Source organism: Stegostoma tigrinum, chromosome 24 (genome assembly GCF_030684315.1).
Source record: "Stegostoma tigrinum isolate sSteTig4 chromosome 24, sSteTig4.hap1, whole genome shotgun sequence".
Lineage (NCBI taxonomy): Eukaryota > Metazoa > Chordata > Chondrichthyes > Orectolobiformes > Stegostomatidae > Stegostoma > Stegostoma tigrinum.
In genome coordinates this window covers 6,531,443-6,545,921 of record NC_081377.1, presented here as the reverse complement: position 1 = coordinate 6,545,921, position 14,479 = coordinate 6,531,443, and the positions used below count along the sequence as shown (strand labels likewise).

At 51.2% G+C, this 14,479-nt stretch overlaps 1 protein-coding gene across 5 annotated transcripts in view; it reads right to left on the bottom strand.

The window, feature by feature from the left end:
* Positions 1 to 14,479, bottom strand: part of map7d1a (MAP7 domain containing 1a) — a 248,191-nt gene that overhangs the window by 21,909 nt on the left and 211,803 nt on the right. For all 5 annotated transcript variants that reach the window (XM_059654254.1, XM_048558096.2, XM_059654255.1 and 2 more), the window contains 2 exons: positions 12,986 to 13,036; positions 9,302 to 9,368 (listed from right to left, as the gene is read on the bottom strand). In XM_059654254.1, coding sequence (XP_059510237.1) covers positions 9,302 to 9,368; positions 12,986 to 13,036 — 118 coding nt within the window. The remainder of the gene's footprint in view (positions 1 to 9,301; positions 9,369 to 12,985; positions 13,037 to 14,479) is intronic.

The window sequence follows — 14,479 nt, the reverse complement described above, 5'->3', positions numbered from 1 at the left end:
CATTCCCCTGCGTTTCCCTTTTGCCCATTCCCCTGTGTTTCCCTTTTGCCCATTCCCCTGCGTTTCCCTTTTGCCCATTCCCCTGCGTTTCCCTTTTGCCCATTCCCCTGCGTTTCCCTTTTGCCCATTCCCCTGTGTTTCCCTTTTGCCTACTGCCCTGCGTTTCCCTTTTACCGCCTGCCCCGCAATTCCCTTTTGCCCAATGCCCTGCGTTTCCCTTTTGCCCATTCCACTGCGTTTCCCTTTTGCCCATTCCACTGCGTTTCCCTTTTGCCTACTGCCCTGCATTTCCCTTTTACCGCCTGCCCCGCAATTCCCTTTTGCCGAATGCCCTGCGTTTCCCTTTTGCTCACTGCCCTGCGTTTCCCTTTTGCCCATTCCCCTGCGTTTCCCTTTTGCCCATTCCCCTGCGTTTCCCTTTTGCCCATTCCCCTGCGTTTCCCTTTTGCCCACTGCCCTGCGTTTCCCTTTTGCCCATTCCCCTGCGTTTCCCTTTTGCCCATTCCCCTGTGTTTCCCTTTTGCCCATTCCCCTGCGTTTCCCTTTTGCCCACTGCCCTGCGTTTCCCTTTTGCCCATTCTCCTGCATTTCCCTTTTGCCCACTGCCCTGCGTTTCCCTTTTGCCCATTCCCCTGCATTTCCCTTTTGCCCATTCCCCTGTGTTTCCCTTTTGCCCATTCCCCTGTGTTTCCCTTTTGCCCACTGCCGTGCGTTTCCCTTTTGCCCGTTCCCCTGTGTTTCCCTTTTGCCCACTGCCCTGCGTTTCCCTTTTGCTCATTGAACTGCGTTTCCCTTTTGCCCATTCCCCTGCGTTTCCCTTTTGCCGACTGCCCTGCGTTTCTCTTTTGCCCATTCCCCTGCGTTTCCCTTTTGCCCATTCCCCTGTGTTTCCCTTCTGCCCATTCTCCTGCGTTTCCCTTTTGCCCACTGCCCTGCGTTTCCCTTTTGCCCATTATCCTGCATTTCCCTTTTGCCCACTGCCCTGCGTTTCCCTTTTGCCTACTGCCCTGCGTTTCCCTTTTACCGCCTGCCCCGCAATTCCCTTTTGCCCAATGCCCTGCGTTTCCCTTTTGCCCATTCCCCTGCGTTTCCCTTTTGCCCATTCCCCTGCGTTTCCCTTTTGCCCACTGCCCTGCGTTTCCCTTTTGCCCACTGCCCTGCGTTTCCCTTTTGCCCACTGCCCTGCGTTTCCCTTTTGCCCATTCCCCTGTGTTTCCCTTTTGCCCATTCCCCTGTGTTTCCCTTTTGCCCATTCCCCTGCGTTTCCCTTTTGCCCATTCCCCTGCGTTTCCCTTTTGCCCATTCCCCTGCGTTTCCCTTTTGCCCACTGCCCTGCGTTTCCCTTTTGCCCATTCCCCTGCGTTTCCCTTTTGCCCATTCCCCTGCGTTTCGATTTTGCCCACAGCCCCGTGTTTCCCTTCTGTCAACCGCCCTGCGTTTCCCTTTTGCACACTTCCCTGCATTTCCTTTTTGCCCATTCCCCTGCTTTTCCCTTTTGCCCAATCCTCTCTGTTTCCCTTTTGCCCACTGCCCTGTGTTTCCCTTTTTCTTTTCCCCTGCGTTTCCCTTCTGTCCATTCTCCTGTGTTTCCCTTTTGCCCATTCCACTGCGTTTCCCTATTGCCCATACCCCCGTGTTTCCCTTTTGTCTACTGCCCCGCGATTCCCTTTTGTCCATTCCCCCGTGTTTCCCTTTTGCCCACTGCCCTGCGTTTCCCTTTTGCCCACTGCCCTGCGATTCCCTTTTGCCCATTCCCCTACATTTCCCTTTTACCCATTCCCCTGCGTTTCCCTTTTGCCCATTTCCCTGCGTTTCCCTTTTGCCAACTGCCCTGTGTTTCGCTTTTTCTTTTCCCCTCTGTTTCCCTTTTGCGCACTGTCCTGCGTTTCCCTTTTGCCCAGTGCCTTGTGTTTCCCTTTTGCCCAATGCCCTGCGTTTCCCTTCTGCCCATTCTCCTGCGTTTCCCTTTTGCCCACTGCCCTGCGATTCAATTTTGTCTATTCCCCTGCGTTTCCCTGTTGCCCATTCCCCTGTGTTTTTCCTTTTGCCCATTCCCCTGCGTTTCCCTTTTGCCCATTCCCCTGCGTTTCCCTTTTGCCCATTCCCCTGCGTTTCCCTTTTGCCCATTCCCCTGCGTTTCCCTTTTGCCCATTCCCCTGTGTTTCCCTTTTGCCTACTGCCCTGCGTTTCCCTTTTACCGCCTGCCCCGCAATTCCCTTTTGCCCAATGCCCTGCGTTTCCCTTTTGCCCATTCCACTGCGTTTCCCTTTTGCCCATTCCACTGCGTTTCCCTTTTGCCTACTGCCCTGCGTTTCCCTTTTACCGCCTGCCCCGCAATTCCCTTTTGCCGAATGCCCTGCGTTTCCCTTTTGCCCACTGCCCTGCATTTCACTTTTGCCCATTCCCCTGCGTTTCCCTTTTGCCCACTGCCCTGCGTTTCCCTTTTGCCCATTCCCCTGCGTTTCCCTTTTGCCCACTGCCCTGCGTTTCCCTTTTGCCCATTCCCCTGCATTTCCCTTTTGCCCATTCCCCTGCGTTTCCCTTTTGCCCATTCCCCTGCGTTTCCCTTTTGCCCACTGCCCTGCGTTTCCCTTTTGCCCATTCTCCTGCATTTCCCTTTTGCCCACTGCCCTGCGTTTCCCTTTTGCCCATTCCCCTGCGTTTCCCTTTTGCCCATTCCCCTGCGTTTCCCTTTTGCCCAGTGCCCTGCGTTTCCCTTTTGCCCATTCCCCTGCGTTTCCCTTTTGCCCATTCCCCTGTGTGTCCCATTTGCCCAGTGCCCTGCGTTTCCCTTATGCCCATTCCCCTGTGTTTCCCTTTTGCCCAGTGCCCTGCGTTTCCCTTTTGCCCATTCCCCTGCGTTTCCCTTTTGCCCACTGCCCTGCGTTTCCCTTTTGCCCATTCCCCTGTGTTTCCCTTTTGCCCATTCCCCTGTGTTTCCCTTTTGTCCACTGCCCCACGTTTCCCTTTTGCCCACTACCTTGTGTTTCCCTTTTGCCCATTCCCCTGTGTTTCCCTTTTGCCCATTCCCCTGCGTTTCCCTTTTGCCCATTCCCCTGCGTTTCCCTTTTGCCCATTCCCCTGCGTTTCCCTTTTGTCCATTCCCCTGCGTTTCCCTTTTGCCCATTGCCCTGCGTTTCCCTTTTGCCCATTCCCCTGCGTTTCCCTTTTGCCCATTCCCCTGCGTTTCCCTTTTGCCCATTCCCCTGTGTTTCCCTTTTGCCCATTCCCCTGTGTTTCCCTTTTGCCCACTGCCGTGCGTTTCCCTTTTGCCCGTTCCCCTGCGTTTCCCTTTTGCTCATTGAACTGCGTTTCCCTTTTGCCCATTCCCCTGCGTTTCCCTTCTGCCCACTCCCCTGCATTTCACTTTTTGCCCATTCCCCTGCGTTTCCCTTTTGCCCATTCCCCTGTGTTTCCCTTTTTCTTTTCCCCTGCGTTTCCCTTTTGCCCATTCCCCCGTGTTTCCCTTTTGCCTACTGCCCTGCATTTCCCTTTTGCCCACTGTCCTGCGTTTCCCTTTTGCCCATTCCCCTGTGTTTCCCCTTTGCCCACTGCCCTGCATTTTCCTTTTGCCCACTGCCCTGTGTTTCCCTTTTGCCCACTGCCCTGTGTTTCCCCTTTGCCCACTGCCCTGCGTTTCCCCTTTGCCCACTGTCCTGCGTTTCCCTTTTGCCCATTCCCGTGTGTTTCCCTTTTGCCCATTCCCCTGCGTTTCCCTTTTGCCCATTCCCCTGCGTTTCCCTTTTGTCCATTCCCCTGCGTTTCCCTTTTGCCCATTGCCCTGCGTTTCCCTTTTGCCCATTCCCCTGCGTTTCCCTTTTGCCCATTCCCCTGTGTTTCCCTTTTGCCCATTCCCCTGTGTTTCCCTTTTGCCCACTGCCGTGCGTTTCCCTTTTGCCCGTTCCCCTGCGTTTCGCTTTTGCTCATTGAACTGCGTTTCCCTTTTGCCCATTCCCCTGCGTTTCCCTTCTGCCCACTCCCCTGCATTTCACTTTTTGCCCATTCCCCTGCGTTTCCCTTTTGCCCATTCCCCTGTGTTTCCCTTTTTCTTTTCCCCTGTGTTTCCCTTTTGCCCATTCCCCTGTGTTTCCCCTTTGCCCACTGCCCTGCATTTTCCTTTTGCCCACTGCCCTGTGTTTCCCTTTTGCCCACTGCCCTGTGTTTCCCCTTTGCCCACTGCCCTGCGTTTCCCCTTTGCCCACTGTCCTGCGTTTCCCTTTTGCCCATTCCCGTGTGTTTCCCTTTTGCCCATTCCCCTGTGTTTCCCTTTTGCCCACTGCCCTGCGTTTCCCTTTTGCCCATTCCCCTGCGTTTCCCTTTTGCCCATTCCCCTGCGTTTCCCTTTTGCCCACTGCCCTGCGTTTCCCTTTTGCCCATTCCCCTGCGTTTCCCTTTTGCCCATTCCCCTGTGTTTCCCTTTTGCCCATTCCCGTGTGTTTCCCTTTTGCCCATTCCCCTGTGTTTCCCTTTTGCCCACTGCCCTGCGTTTCCCTTTTGCCCATTCCCCTGCGTTTCCCTTTTGCCCATTCCCCTGCGTTTCCCTTTTGCCCACTGCCCTGCGTTTCCCTTTTGCCCATTCCCCTGCGTTTCCCTTTTGCCCATTCCCCTGCGTTTCCCTTTTGCCCATTCCCCTGTGTTTCCCTTTTGCCCATTCCCCTGTGTTTCCCTTTTGCCCACTGCCCTGCGTTTCCCTTTTGCCCACTGCCCTGCGTTTCCCTTTTGCCCATTCCCCTGCGTTTCCCTTTTGCCCATTCCCCTGTGTTTCCCTTTTGCCCATTCCCCTGCGTTTCCCTTTTGCCCATTCCCCTGCGTTTCGATTTTGCCCACTGCCCCGTGTTTCCCTTCTGTCAACCGCCCTGCGTTTCCCTTTTGCACACTTCCCTGCATTTCCTTTTTGCCCATTCCCCTGCTTTTCCCTTTTGCCCAATCCTCTCTGTTTCCCTTTTGCCCACTGCCCTGTGTTTCCCTTTTTCTTTTCCCCTGCGTTTCCCTTTTGCCCATTCTCCTGTGTTTCCCTTTTGCCCATTCCACTGCGTTTCCCTATTGCCCATACCCCCGTGTTTCCCTTTTGCCCACTGCCCTGCGTTTCCCTTTTGCCCACTGCCCTGCGATTCCCTTTTGCCCATTCCCCTACATTTCCCTTTTACCCATTCACCTACATTTCCCTTTTGCCCATTTCCCTGCGTTTCCCTTTTGCCAACTGCCCTGTGTTTCGCTTTTTCTTTTCCCCTCTGTTTCCCTTTTGCGCACTGTCCTGCGTTTCCCTTTTGCCCAGTGCCTTGTGTTTCCCTTTTGCCCAATGCCCTGCGTTTCCCTTCTGCCCATTCTCCTGCGTTTCCCTTTTGCCCACTGCCCTGCGATTCCCTTTTGTCTATTCCCCTGCGTTTCCCTGTTGCCCATTCCCCTGTGTTTTTCCTTTTGCCCATTCCCCTGCGTTTCCCTTTTGCCCATTCCCCTGTGTTTCCCTTTTGCCCATTCCCCTGCGTTTCCCTTTTGCCCATTCCCCTGCGTTTCCCTTTTGCCCATTCCCCTGCGTTTCCCTTTTGCCCATTCCCCTGCGTTTGCCTTTCGCCCACTGCCCTGCGTTTCTCCTTTGCAGCGTTTTCCCATCTTGCTTTTGAAAGTCTCTCTCTAACCCACTTCTGTTGCCTTCTCAGTAGATTGTGGTCACCCCAGTCTTTTTTTAAAATTGATCCGTACATGACCTCAACATGGGAAGAGTCCATTATTACCCTGGTCCCTTTCCAAATCCCAGGACTATTTGCATTCCATTCACCTGAAGTTTAATGGAAACAAACTGCATTTAATGTATCATAATGTGCCCATTTATCAGGATTGAATTTCACTTTGTTGCTTGTCTGCTCTGATCCACGATTTGCATCAAACATTTGCCTAATCATTAATATATTGGACTGGCTTTGTAATCCTTTCATGTTACATTTAAGATTGACGTAATGGCTGGCCAGCATCAAGTCTATTTGCAGACAAAAGCTGGTAGTTCATGACCGGATCTCAGCAGCTCTCACAAAACCCAACCCCTATTTTCATGTTGCAGCCTCTTTACTTTTCTCTGTTAAATGCTCCACTTTCAGACTTTGAAAAGGGCAACCTGTGTTTGGAAGTGGGACAGATGTCAGAGGTAGTTTCTTTACTCAGAGTGTAGTAAGGGAATGGAACGCTTTGCCTGCAACGGTAGTAGGTTCGCCAACTTTAGGTACATTTAAGTCATTATTGGACAATCATATGGATGTACATGGTACAGTGTAGGTTAGATGGGCTTCAGATTGGTACGAGAGGTCGGCACAACATCAAGGGCCGAAGGGCCTGTACTGTGCTGTAATGTTCTATGTTCATGCAAATGAACCTAAATGAATGCTTGATAACAAAGTGTGGAGCTGGATGAACATAGCAGGCCAAGCAGCATCTCAGGAGCACAAAAGCTGACGTTTCGGGCCTAGACCCTTCATCAGAGAGTCTCCAGCATCTGCAGTTCCCATTATGACTCAATGAATGCTTTTTTTCAGACTGGAGGTCTGTGACCAGCTGGGGGCCACGAGGATCGGGCTGGGCCCACTGCTTTTTGTCATTTATCTAAGCGATTTGGATCTGAACGTGGGATTGCAAGGTTAATAAGTTTGCAGATGACACCAAAATTGGAGGTGTAGTGGGCAGTGAAGAAGGGTATCTTGGAGTACAACAGGACCTTCATCAGATGTGCACGTGGAAGGGGGAGTGACAGATGGAATTTAATTTAGATCAATGTGAGGTGCTGCATTTTGGGAAGGCAAATCAGGGCAGGACTTACACACTTATTGGTGAGGTCCTGGGGAGTGTTGCTAAACCAAGAGACCACGGGCTGCAGGTTCAAAGTTCCATGATAGTGGAGTAGCAGGTAGGCAGGTTGGTGAAGGCGTATGGTATGCTTGCCTTTATTGGTCAGTGCATTGAGTGTAGGACTTGGGACTGCACAGAGCATTGGTTAGGCCACTTTGGGAGTAATGCGTTCAATTCTGGTCGCCTCGGCTAAAAGGTATCTGGCTGGGTACATGAATTGAAAGCGTTTAGAGGGATATGGACCAAATGCTGGTAAATGGGACTAGATTAATTAAGGACGTCCGGTCAGCATAGATGAATTGGGCCAAAGGGTCCTTTTCTGTGCTGTAACATCTCTATGGCTCTAAGTAGAGGAACCATAGAGACAGTATAGTTAAGGAGGAGTGTGAAGTAAGTGGTTTTGGATTAACAGTGAAAAATGAAACATGAAAAGGCTCAGCGCCTTTTAAATTTAGATAAAAATCAGCAGGCCCTGGACAATTTGTACCTAAGAGAGTGAACAGAAGCAAGAAAGTAAATAATGGCTGCTCATGGGTGCGGTGCTAGAGAGGGCAAACATTGTCCTGTTTTGTGAAAACAGGAAGGACAGACAGACGGTGTAATTACAGGTCAGTCAGCTTCACTTGGTGATGGGAAAATTACAGGGGGAAAAGTACAAGTCATCACTTTGGAAGGCATGGATTAACTGAGGGCAGCCAATGCCTGACTAACTTGGATGGAATTTTGTTTTTTGTGAAGATAACAATCTAAATGAGAGTAACACATTTGATGGATTCTGTACGGATTTTAATGCAAGGTTCTTGATGGCTGTGTGGCCAGGAAAAAGAACGCTGATGAGAGTCAAAGACAAGTGCTGAGTGGTGAGTCAGATCCAAAACTGGCTCAGAGACAGGGAGCAGGGTCCCATATTTGTCGGGGATTTTGATGTCCAGATGAATGATGCTTCCAGTGAGGTTCTGGAGGGGGGGTCTTAGCACTGGCTCCTTTGCTATTTGTGGTATACATTGATAGTTTATACATAAACGTAGGGCTCTGATTAAGCAGTTGGCAGACAATGGTGGTTAATAGTGAGAAAGAAAGGCCACAGCAAACAAACAATGGACTGCTGGGTGAATAGGGTGGTAGCAAATGGAATTCAGTTGAGAGAAGCATGAGGTAGTGCCTGTAGGCAAGGAAAACAAGGCAATGGAGTATACTGAAATAAACAGAAAGGGGTAAGAGAACAGAGGCACCTGGAATTTTAAGTCTGCTAATTCCCTGAAGATGTATAAACAGTGTAAAAACTTAGACAAAAAAGCAGCCAGAGTACTTGCTTTTAGTAGCTGAGGCATGGAATATGCAAACAGAGTAGTTATGCTGGAATTATAAACACTCTAGTTAGATTACAGTTAGAACATGTGTATGGTTCTGGTCATTGCTTCAGGCACCCAGAGTTCAGCTTGTGATTGAATACCATGTGCTTAACTCCAGCAATGTGGTGCAGGAAGGGCGAAGGGACGGAATCACTGACAGTGGGACCCGAGGGAGAGAGTCAGAGAAGTGGGACCCGAGGGCCGAGGGAGACAGTCAGAGACTGTGGGACCCGAGGGAGAGACTCAGAGACAGTGGGACCCGAGGGCTGAGGGAGAGAGTCAGAGACAGTGGGACCTGAGGGAGGGAGTCAGAGACAGTGGGACCCGAGGGAGGGAGTCAGAGACAGTGGGACCCGAGGGAGGGAGTCAGAGACAGTGGGACCCGAGGGAGGGAGTCAGAGACAGTGGGACCCAAGAATTGAAGTTTGGAAGCTGGTGATTGATGAGTTTTATGTAATTTTCCTCTTCCTAAACTGGAGCTGCTATTTAAACTGGTTTTGGCAAGATCCAAGTATTAAATGTGTGATTTAACTTGTTAACTTCACAACATAACTAACAGATCATCAAAGATAAGTTTGTTATGGGTATGGCTGGAATCCCCAATTGTCCTTACCTGCCAGGCCATTTGGGAGGGCAGCTAAAAGTTAATCACATGCTAGGGTCTGGAGTCACACAGTGACCAGGCCAGGCAGGGACAGCAGATTCGGCTGGTTTTTAAGCGTATTCAAAGGTGAGACAGGTTTTCAATCTCTCAATTTGTGGACTAAGAGATCAGCCATGATCTCATTGAATGGCAGAACAGACCTGATGGGCTGAAGGGGCTACAGCTGTTACCATATGTATTAGTCTTAATTCCTCCCTTAATGAACATTAATAGCTATGGCACATAGGGGAATAGATTAGGTTATTGTTAAAGTCAAAAGGGAAATGGTGGACCATGGGTGGGAATGTGCGAGGGCATATTCCAACAGAACAGTGTGTCATCTCTATGCAACATTTCAAAAGACCAGTGAAGAGAAACTCCTCATGCTGCAGTGTGAATCAACACATTAAAAGGTGGCAGCATTCCTCCAGACTGGACTGATGTGAGAAGGAGGTTAGTTTTCTCATCTTACCCTTTGTCTCTGCCTTTGTCTCCTTGTCGTCTGGCTCCCCATCAGCGGTTGACTTTTTGTCGTCTTTCTACAGGAGGAAGAAACAAAGAAACCTCCTCAATCTTCACTGAATCATACAAAACGTCACAATTCCAGTCACAGGCAAGGCAGTAAGAGCCAGTGGCAACACCATCCACCAATCGGGCAACAGAATGAGGGCGTCAGCAGTAAACAGCAACTCTCTCCACCAATCAGGAAAAACAGTAAGGTCAGCGATACCCAAAGGCGACTCCCTCCACCAATCAGGAAAGAGAATGAAGGCAACAGTAGCCAGAACCAACACCCTTCACTCATCAGCCAAGAGGAGACGGGTATCAGTTATGAACACCCAATTCCAACTATCCACGTTGAAGAAAGCAAGGGCAACTGTTGTCAAGCATCTCTGCCTGTCAGCTATCATCAACAGAGCAGATCTAGCCATCAGCTAAAGTCTCCACCAAATAACCATCACCAACAGAAAAGCAGTAGTCATTTGCAAAAGTCTGCACCAATCAGTGATCGCCGTCATAGCAGTGATAGCAATCAGCAAATGTCTTCACCAATCAGTGATCACCATGACAGCAGTCACAAGGGTCATCAAAGGTCTCAACCAATCCACAATTACCATCAGGTCAGTGAAATCAATCAGCAAATGTCTCCACTAGTCCATCAGTACCATCAGAGTGAACTTAGTCATTGGCAAGATTCTCCACCGATCAGTGATCAGCATCAGGATAGCAACAGCCTTCAGCAACCACCTCCAGCAATCAGTGATCAGCATCAGAGCAGAGTTAGCCAACGGCGACCATCTGCACCAATCAGTGATGGGCATCAGAGCAGTGTTAGCCAACGGCGACCATCTGCACCAATCAGTGATGGGCATCAGAGCAGTGTTAGCCAACGGCGACCATCTTCACCAATCAGTGATGGGCATCTGAGCAGTGTTAGCCAACGGCGACCATCTGCACCAATCAGTGATGGGCATCAGAGCAGTGTTAGCCAACGGCGACCATCTGCACCAATCAGTGATGGGCATCAGAGCAGTGTTAGCCAACGGCGACCATCTGCACCAATCAGTGATCAGCATCACAGCAGTGTTAGCCAACGGCGACCATCTGCACCAATCAGTGATCAGCATCAGAGCAGTGTTAGCCAACGGCGACCATCTGCACCAATCAGTGATGGGCATCAGAGCAGTGTTAACCAACGGCGACCATCTTCACCAATCAGTGATCAGCATCAGAGCAGTGTTAGCCAATGGCGACCATCTGCACCAATCAACCAGCATGGGTCATGCCAAGTCAGTTGGCGGCAATGGGTTCACAACAGCAAGAATCAAAGTGAGAAACATGACTCCTCTAAGCACACAGTTACAGATATCAATAAACCAGAGAACCAAGATGCACCCATCAAAATCAAGCTCCATCGCCCAAAGTACTCGAGCCGAGTATCCATCCCCACATGGCCACAGCCCAAAGGCAACACCAGCAAGGCAGTGCCACCGATCAGAATCTCAGTACATCGCTTTGTCTCCCCAACAGAGTCCGAAAACTCAAAGTAACCCTGGCACAGTCAAATCAACCAGATCCACTGGGTGCACAGAACAAGTTGTGGACATTAATTCTTCAGTAAAAGAGAATCAAAGAAACTAAATTCTTTGCTCATGTTATTACACAGACACTATCAGACGGGACCGTCTGACCAAGAGCACACCACCTGCTTCATCATTGTTGCAAATTGTGTCAATCTCTGTATCTTGGCAATGCCCTCGGCTGCTGGGTACCCACCAATCTCAGTCCGAACATTTCCCACTAATCTCCAGCCTCAGCATCCTTCTGAGGGGGAAAACATCGCAGACTTGCAGTACCCATCAGTGTCAGCAATGCTTCCTGAGATCAGCCTTGGGCTGCTTAATTGCCCCCTTGTTTTAGACATCTATCTCCCCTCGCCTCCTTGCCCCACCAACACCACCACAAGACGTCATTTTCCTTCATCTCTCTGTATTTAATCATCTCAAACAGACCAATTAGAGTACCTTTAACATTTGGCACTTGAAAAAAACTAAACATTTTTTTAAGATTAGATTCCCTACAGTGTGGAATCAGGCCCTTTGGCCCAACAAGTCCACACCACCCCTTTAAGCATCCCACCCAGACCCATTCCCCTATAACCCACTCATCCCTGAACACTACGAGCAATTTAGCACGGCCGATCCACCTAACCTGCACATCTTTGGACTGTGGGAGGAAACTGGAGCACCTGGAGGAAACCCACACAGACACGGGGAGCATGTGCAAACTCCACACAGACAGTCGCCCGAGGCTAGCATCGAACCCAGGTCCCTGGCGCTGTGAGGTTGCAGTGCTAACCACTGAGCCACCGAGCCGCCCCACTTGCATGTGCATGCAAGATGCCACAGGGCAGCCTGAACTTCCCTACTGTTAGTGAAGAGCATTTGAAGTGCAGTCACAGTTGGAATGTAGGAGACATGGCAACTGCCATGAGCACAGCAAGATCCCACAAATACTGGCTGTACTGAGGACCAGACAATTTACTTTCACAATGCCTGTTGAAGGGTGACCAATATCCAAGACACTGGGGACTAACTCCTTACTCTCGTTCCCTTGAAACAATGTGGAATGTTTTGTGTCCTCCTCAAGGGGGCGATGAAGCTACAATCTAATGCTTCATTTTACTGATGGCATTTTTGACAGTGCAGCCTGCCTTCCACACAGACGTGGAGTATCAGCCTTCGTTTCTGTGTTAGAGCCTCAGGAATGGGATTTGAACCCACAACCCGCTGGTGCAGATGCGAGTCCCGCCAGACACTAACAGGGGAGTCCAAGGGAACTTGAGCCGTCTTTACATGACTGAGCTTCACAGTGAACCCTTTCTGAACAGTGCTGAAGGTGAATATCTCATCACTTTGGTGAGATGTTCAAAACCTTTTCATTCTTAGATGGAATATGGACACCACTGGCCATGCCAGCATCTGATGTCCATCCCTAATTGCCCTGGAACTGATTAGCTCTCTAGGCCATTTCAGTCTGAGAATCAAGCTGGGTCTGGAGTCACATGCAGATTAAACCAGAAAAGGGAATCAAGAATTTCTTCCTCAAAGAGGCACTAGAGAATCAGGTGAATTTTTACAACAGTTGACAGTGCCGTCACGATCATTTCCATCATTATATTCATACTGGACGGCAATTTTACCATCTCCCATGGTGGGATTCAGATCTGTGTCCCCGTAACTTAGCCTGGGTTAACCAGCCCTATATCACCATTATCTGTAGGCAACATTTTCAATGAGGTGTAACCGAGCCTCCGTACATCTGTAAAATAACTTCCAGCTCTTTGTTTTCCAGCATTATTGAGTTGATGGCAACATTCCATGAGACTTTTTAACAATGTTTCTTGTACCTGTGCATTGGTCTCTGGAGTTTACGGGACTTGGGCCTTAAGAATTGCAGCATTTAGCCGGCTCCTAGTTTGTCACCACCGAGAAAATGGCCTCATCGATTTTGCATATATCCAAATCAAATGCATTCAGTGGTTCCCCACACACTCAAAAACAACACATTGACATTCATGTCCATTGAGCGAAACCTACAGAATAGTGCAAACAGAAAAGTCTCAGTAATTCTTGTGAGAGAGAGAGGGACGTACCTTATCCAGACAATCTGATCTCCTGGTCCTTTTCATAATCTGTTCCAGGCGCTGCAGACAAAGATGAGAAAAACAGGCTGAATGAAATTGCTAAAGAAGATGGAATGATCAACCTTCAGCCTTTAATTTGAGTAGCGGGGAGAGGGGGGAAAGAGGCTCCAGGACACGGTGGGGAGAGGGGGTGTAGCCTAACAGCCCAATAACCAGATGGTTTGAAGGGGAATCGCTGCTTGGGTCAGAGCCAGGGTGGGGCACTGTGCTTGGTGTGAGGGGGGGCAAGAGGGCACTGTGCTCGGTGTGGGGGGTGGGGGGGGCAAGAGGGCATGAGCTTGGTGTGGGGGGACAATAGGGCACTGTGCTCGGTGTGGGGGGGGTAATAGGGCACTGTGCTCGGAGTGGGGTGTGGGGGGACAATAGGACACTGTGCTCGGTGTGGGGGGGACAATAGGGCACTGTGCTCGGTGTGGGGGGGGTAATAGGGCACTGTGCTCGGTGTGGGGGGGGGACAATAGGGCACTGTGCTCGGTGTGGGGGGTGGGGGGACAATAGGGCACTGTGCTCGGTGTGGGGGGGACAATAGGGCACTGTGCTCGGTGTGGGGGGTGGGGGGCAAGAGGGCACTGTGCTCGGTGTGGGGGGTGGGGGAACAATAGGGCATTGTGCTCGGTGTGGGGGGGACAATAGGGCACTGTGCTCGGTGTGGGGGGGGGGGACAATAGGGCACTGTGCTCGGTGTGGGGGGGGGGGGACAATAGGGCACTGTGCTCGGTGTGTGGGGGGTAATAGGGCACTGTGCTCGGTGTGGGGGGGGTAATAGGGCACTGTGCTCGGTGTGGGGGGGGGGACAATAGGGCACTGTGCTCGGTGTGTGGGGGACAATAGGGCACTGTGCTCGGTGTGTGGGGGACAATAGGGTATTGTGCTCGGTGTGGGGGGGACAATAGGGCACTGTGCTCGGTGTGGGGGGGGGTAATAGGGCATTGTGCTCGGTGTGGGGGGGTAATAGGGCACTGTGCTCGGTGTGTGGGGGACAATAGGGCACTGTGCTCGGTGTGGGGGGGGTAATAGGGTATTGTGCTCGGTGTGGGGGGGGACAATAGGGCACTGTGCTCGGTGTGGGGGGGGTAATAGGGCATTGTGCTCGGTGTGTGGGGGACAATAGGGCACTGTGCTCGGTGTGGGGGGGGGTAATAGGGTATTGTGCTCGGTGTGGGGGGGGACAATAGGGCACTGTGCTCGGTGTGGGGGGGCAAGAGGGCACTGTGCTCGGTGTGGGGGGGACAATAGGGCACTGTGCTCGGTGTGGGGGGGCAAGAGGGCACTGTGCTCGGTGTGGGGGGGCAAGAGGGCACTGTGCTCGGTGTGTGGGGGGGGTAATAGGGCACTGTGCTCGGTGTGGGGGGACAATAGGGCACTGTGCTCGGTGTGGGGGGGGGAACAATAGGACACTGTGCTCGGTGTGGGGGGGACAATAGGGCACTGTGCTCGGTGTGG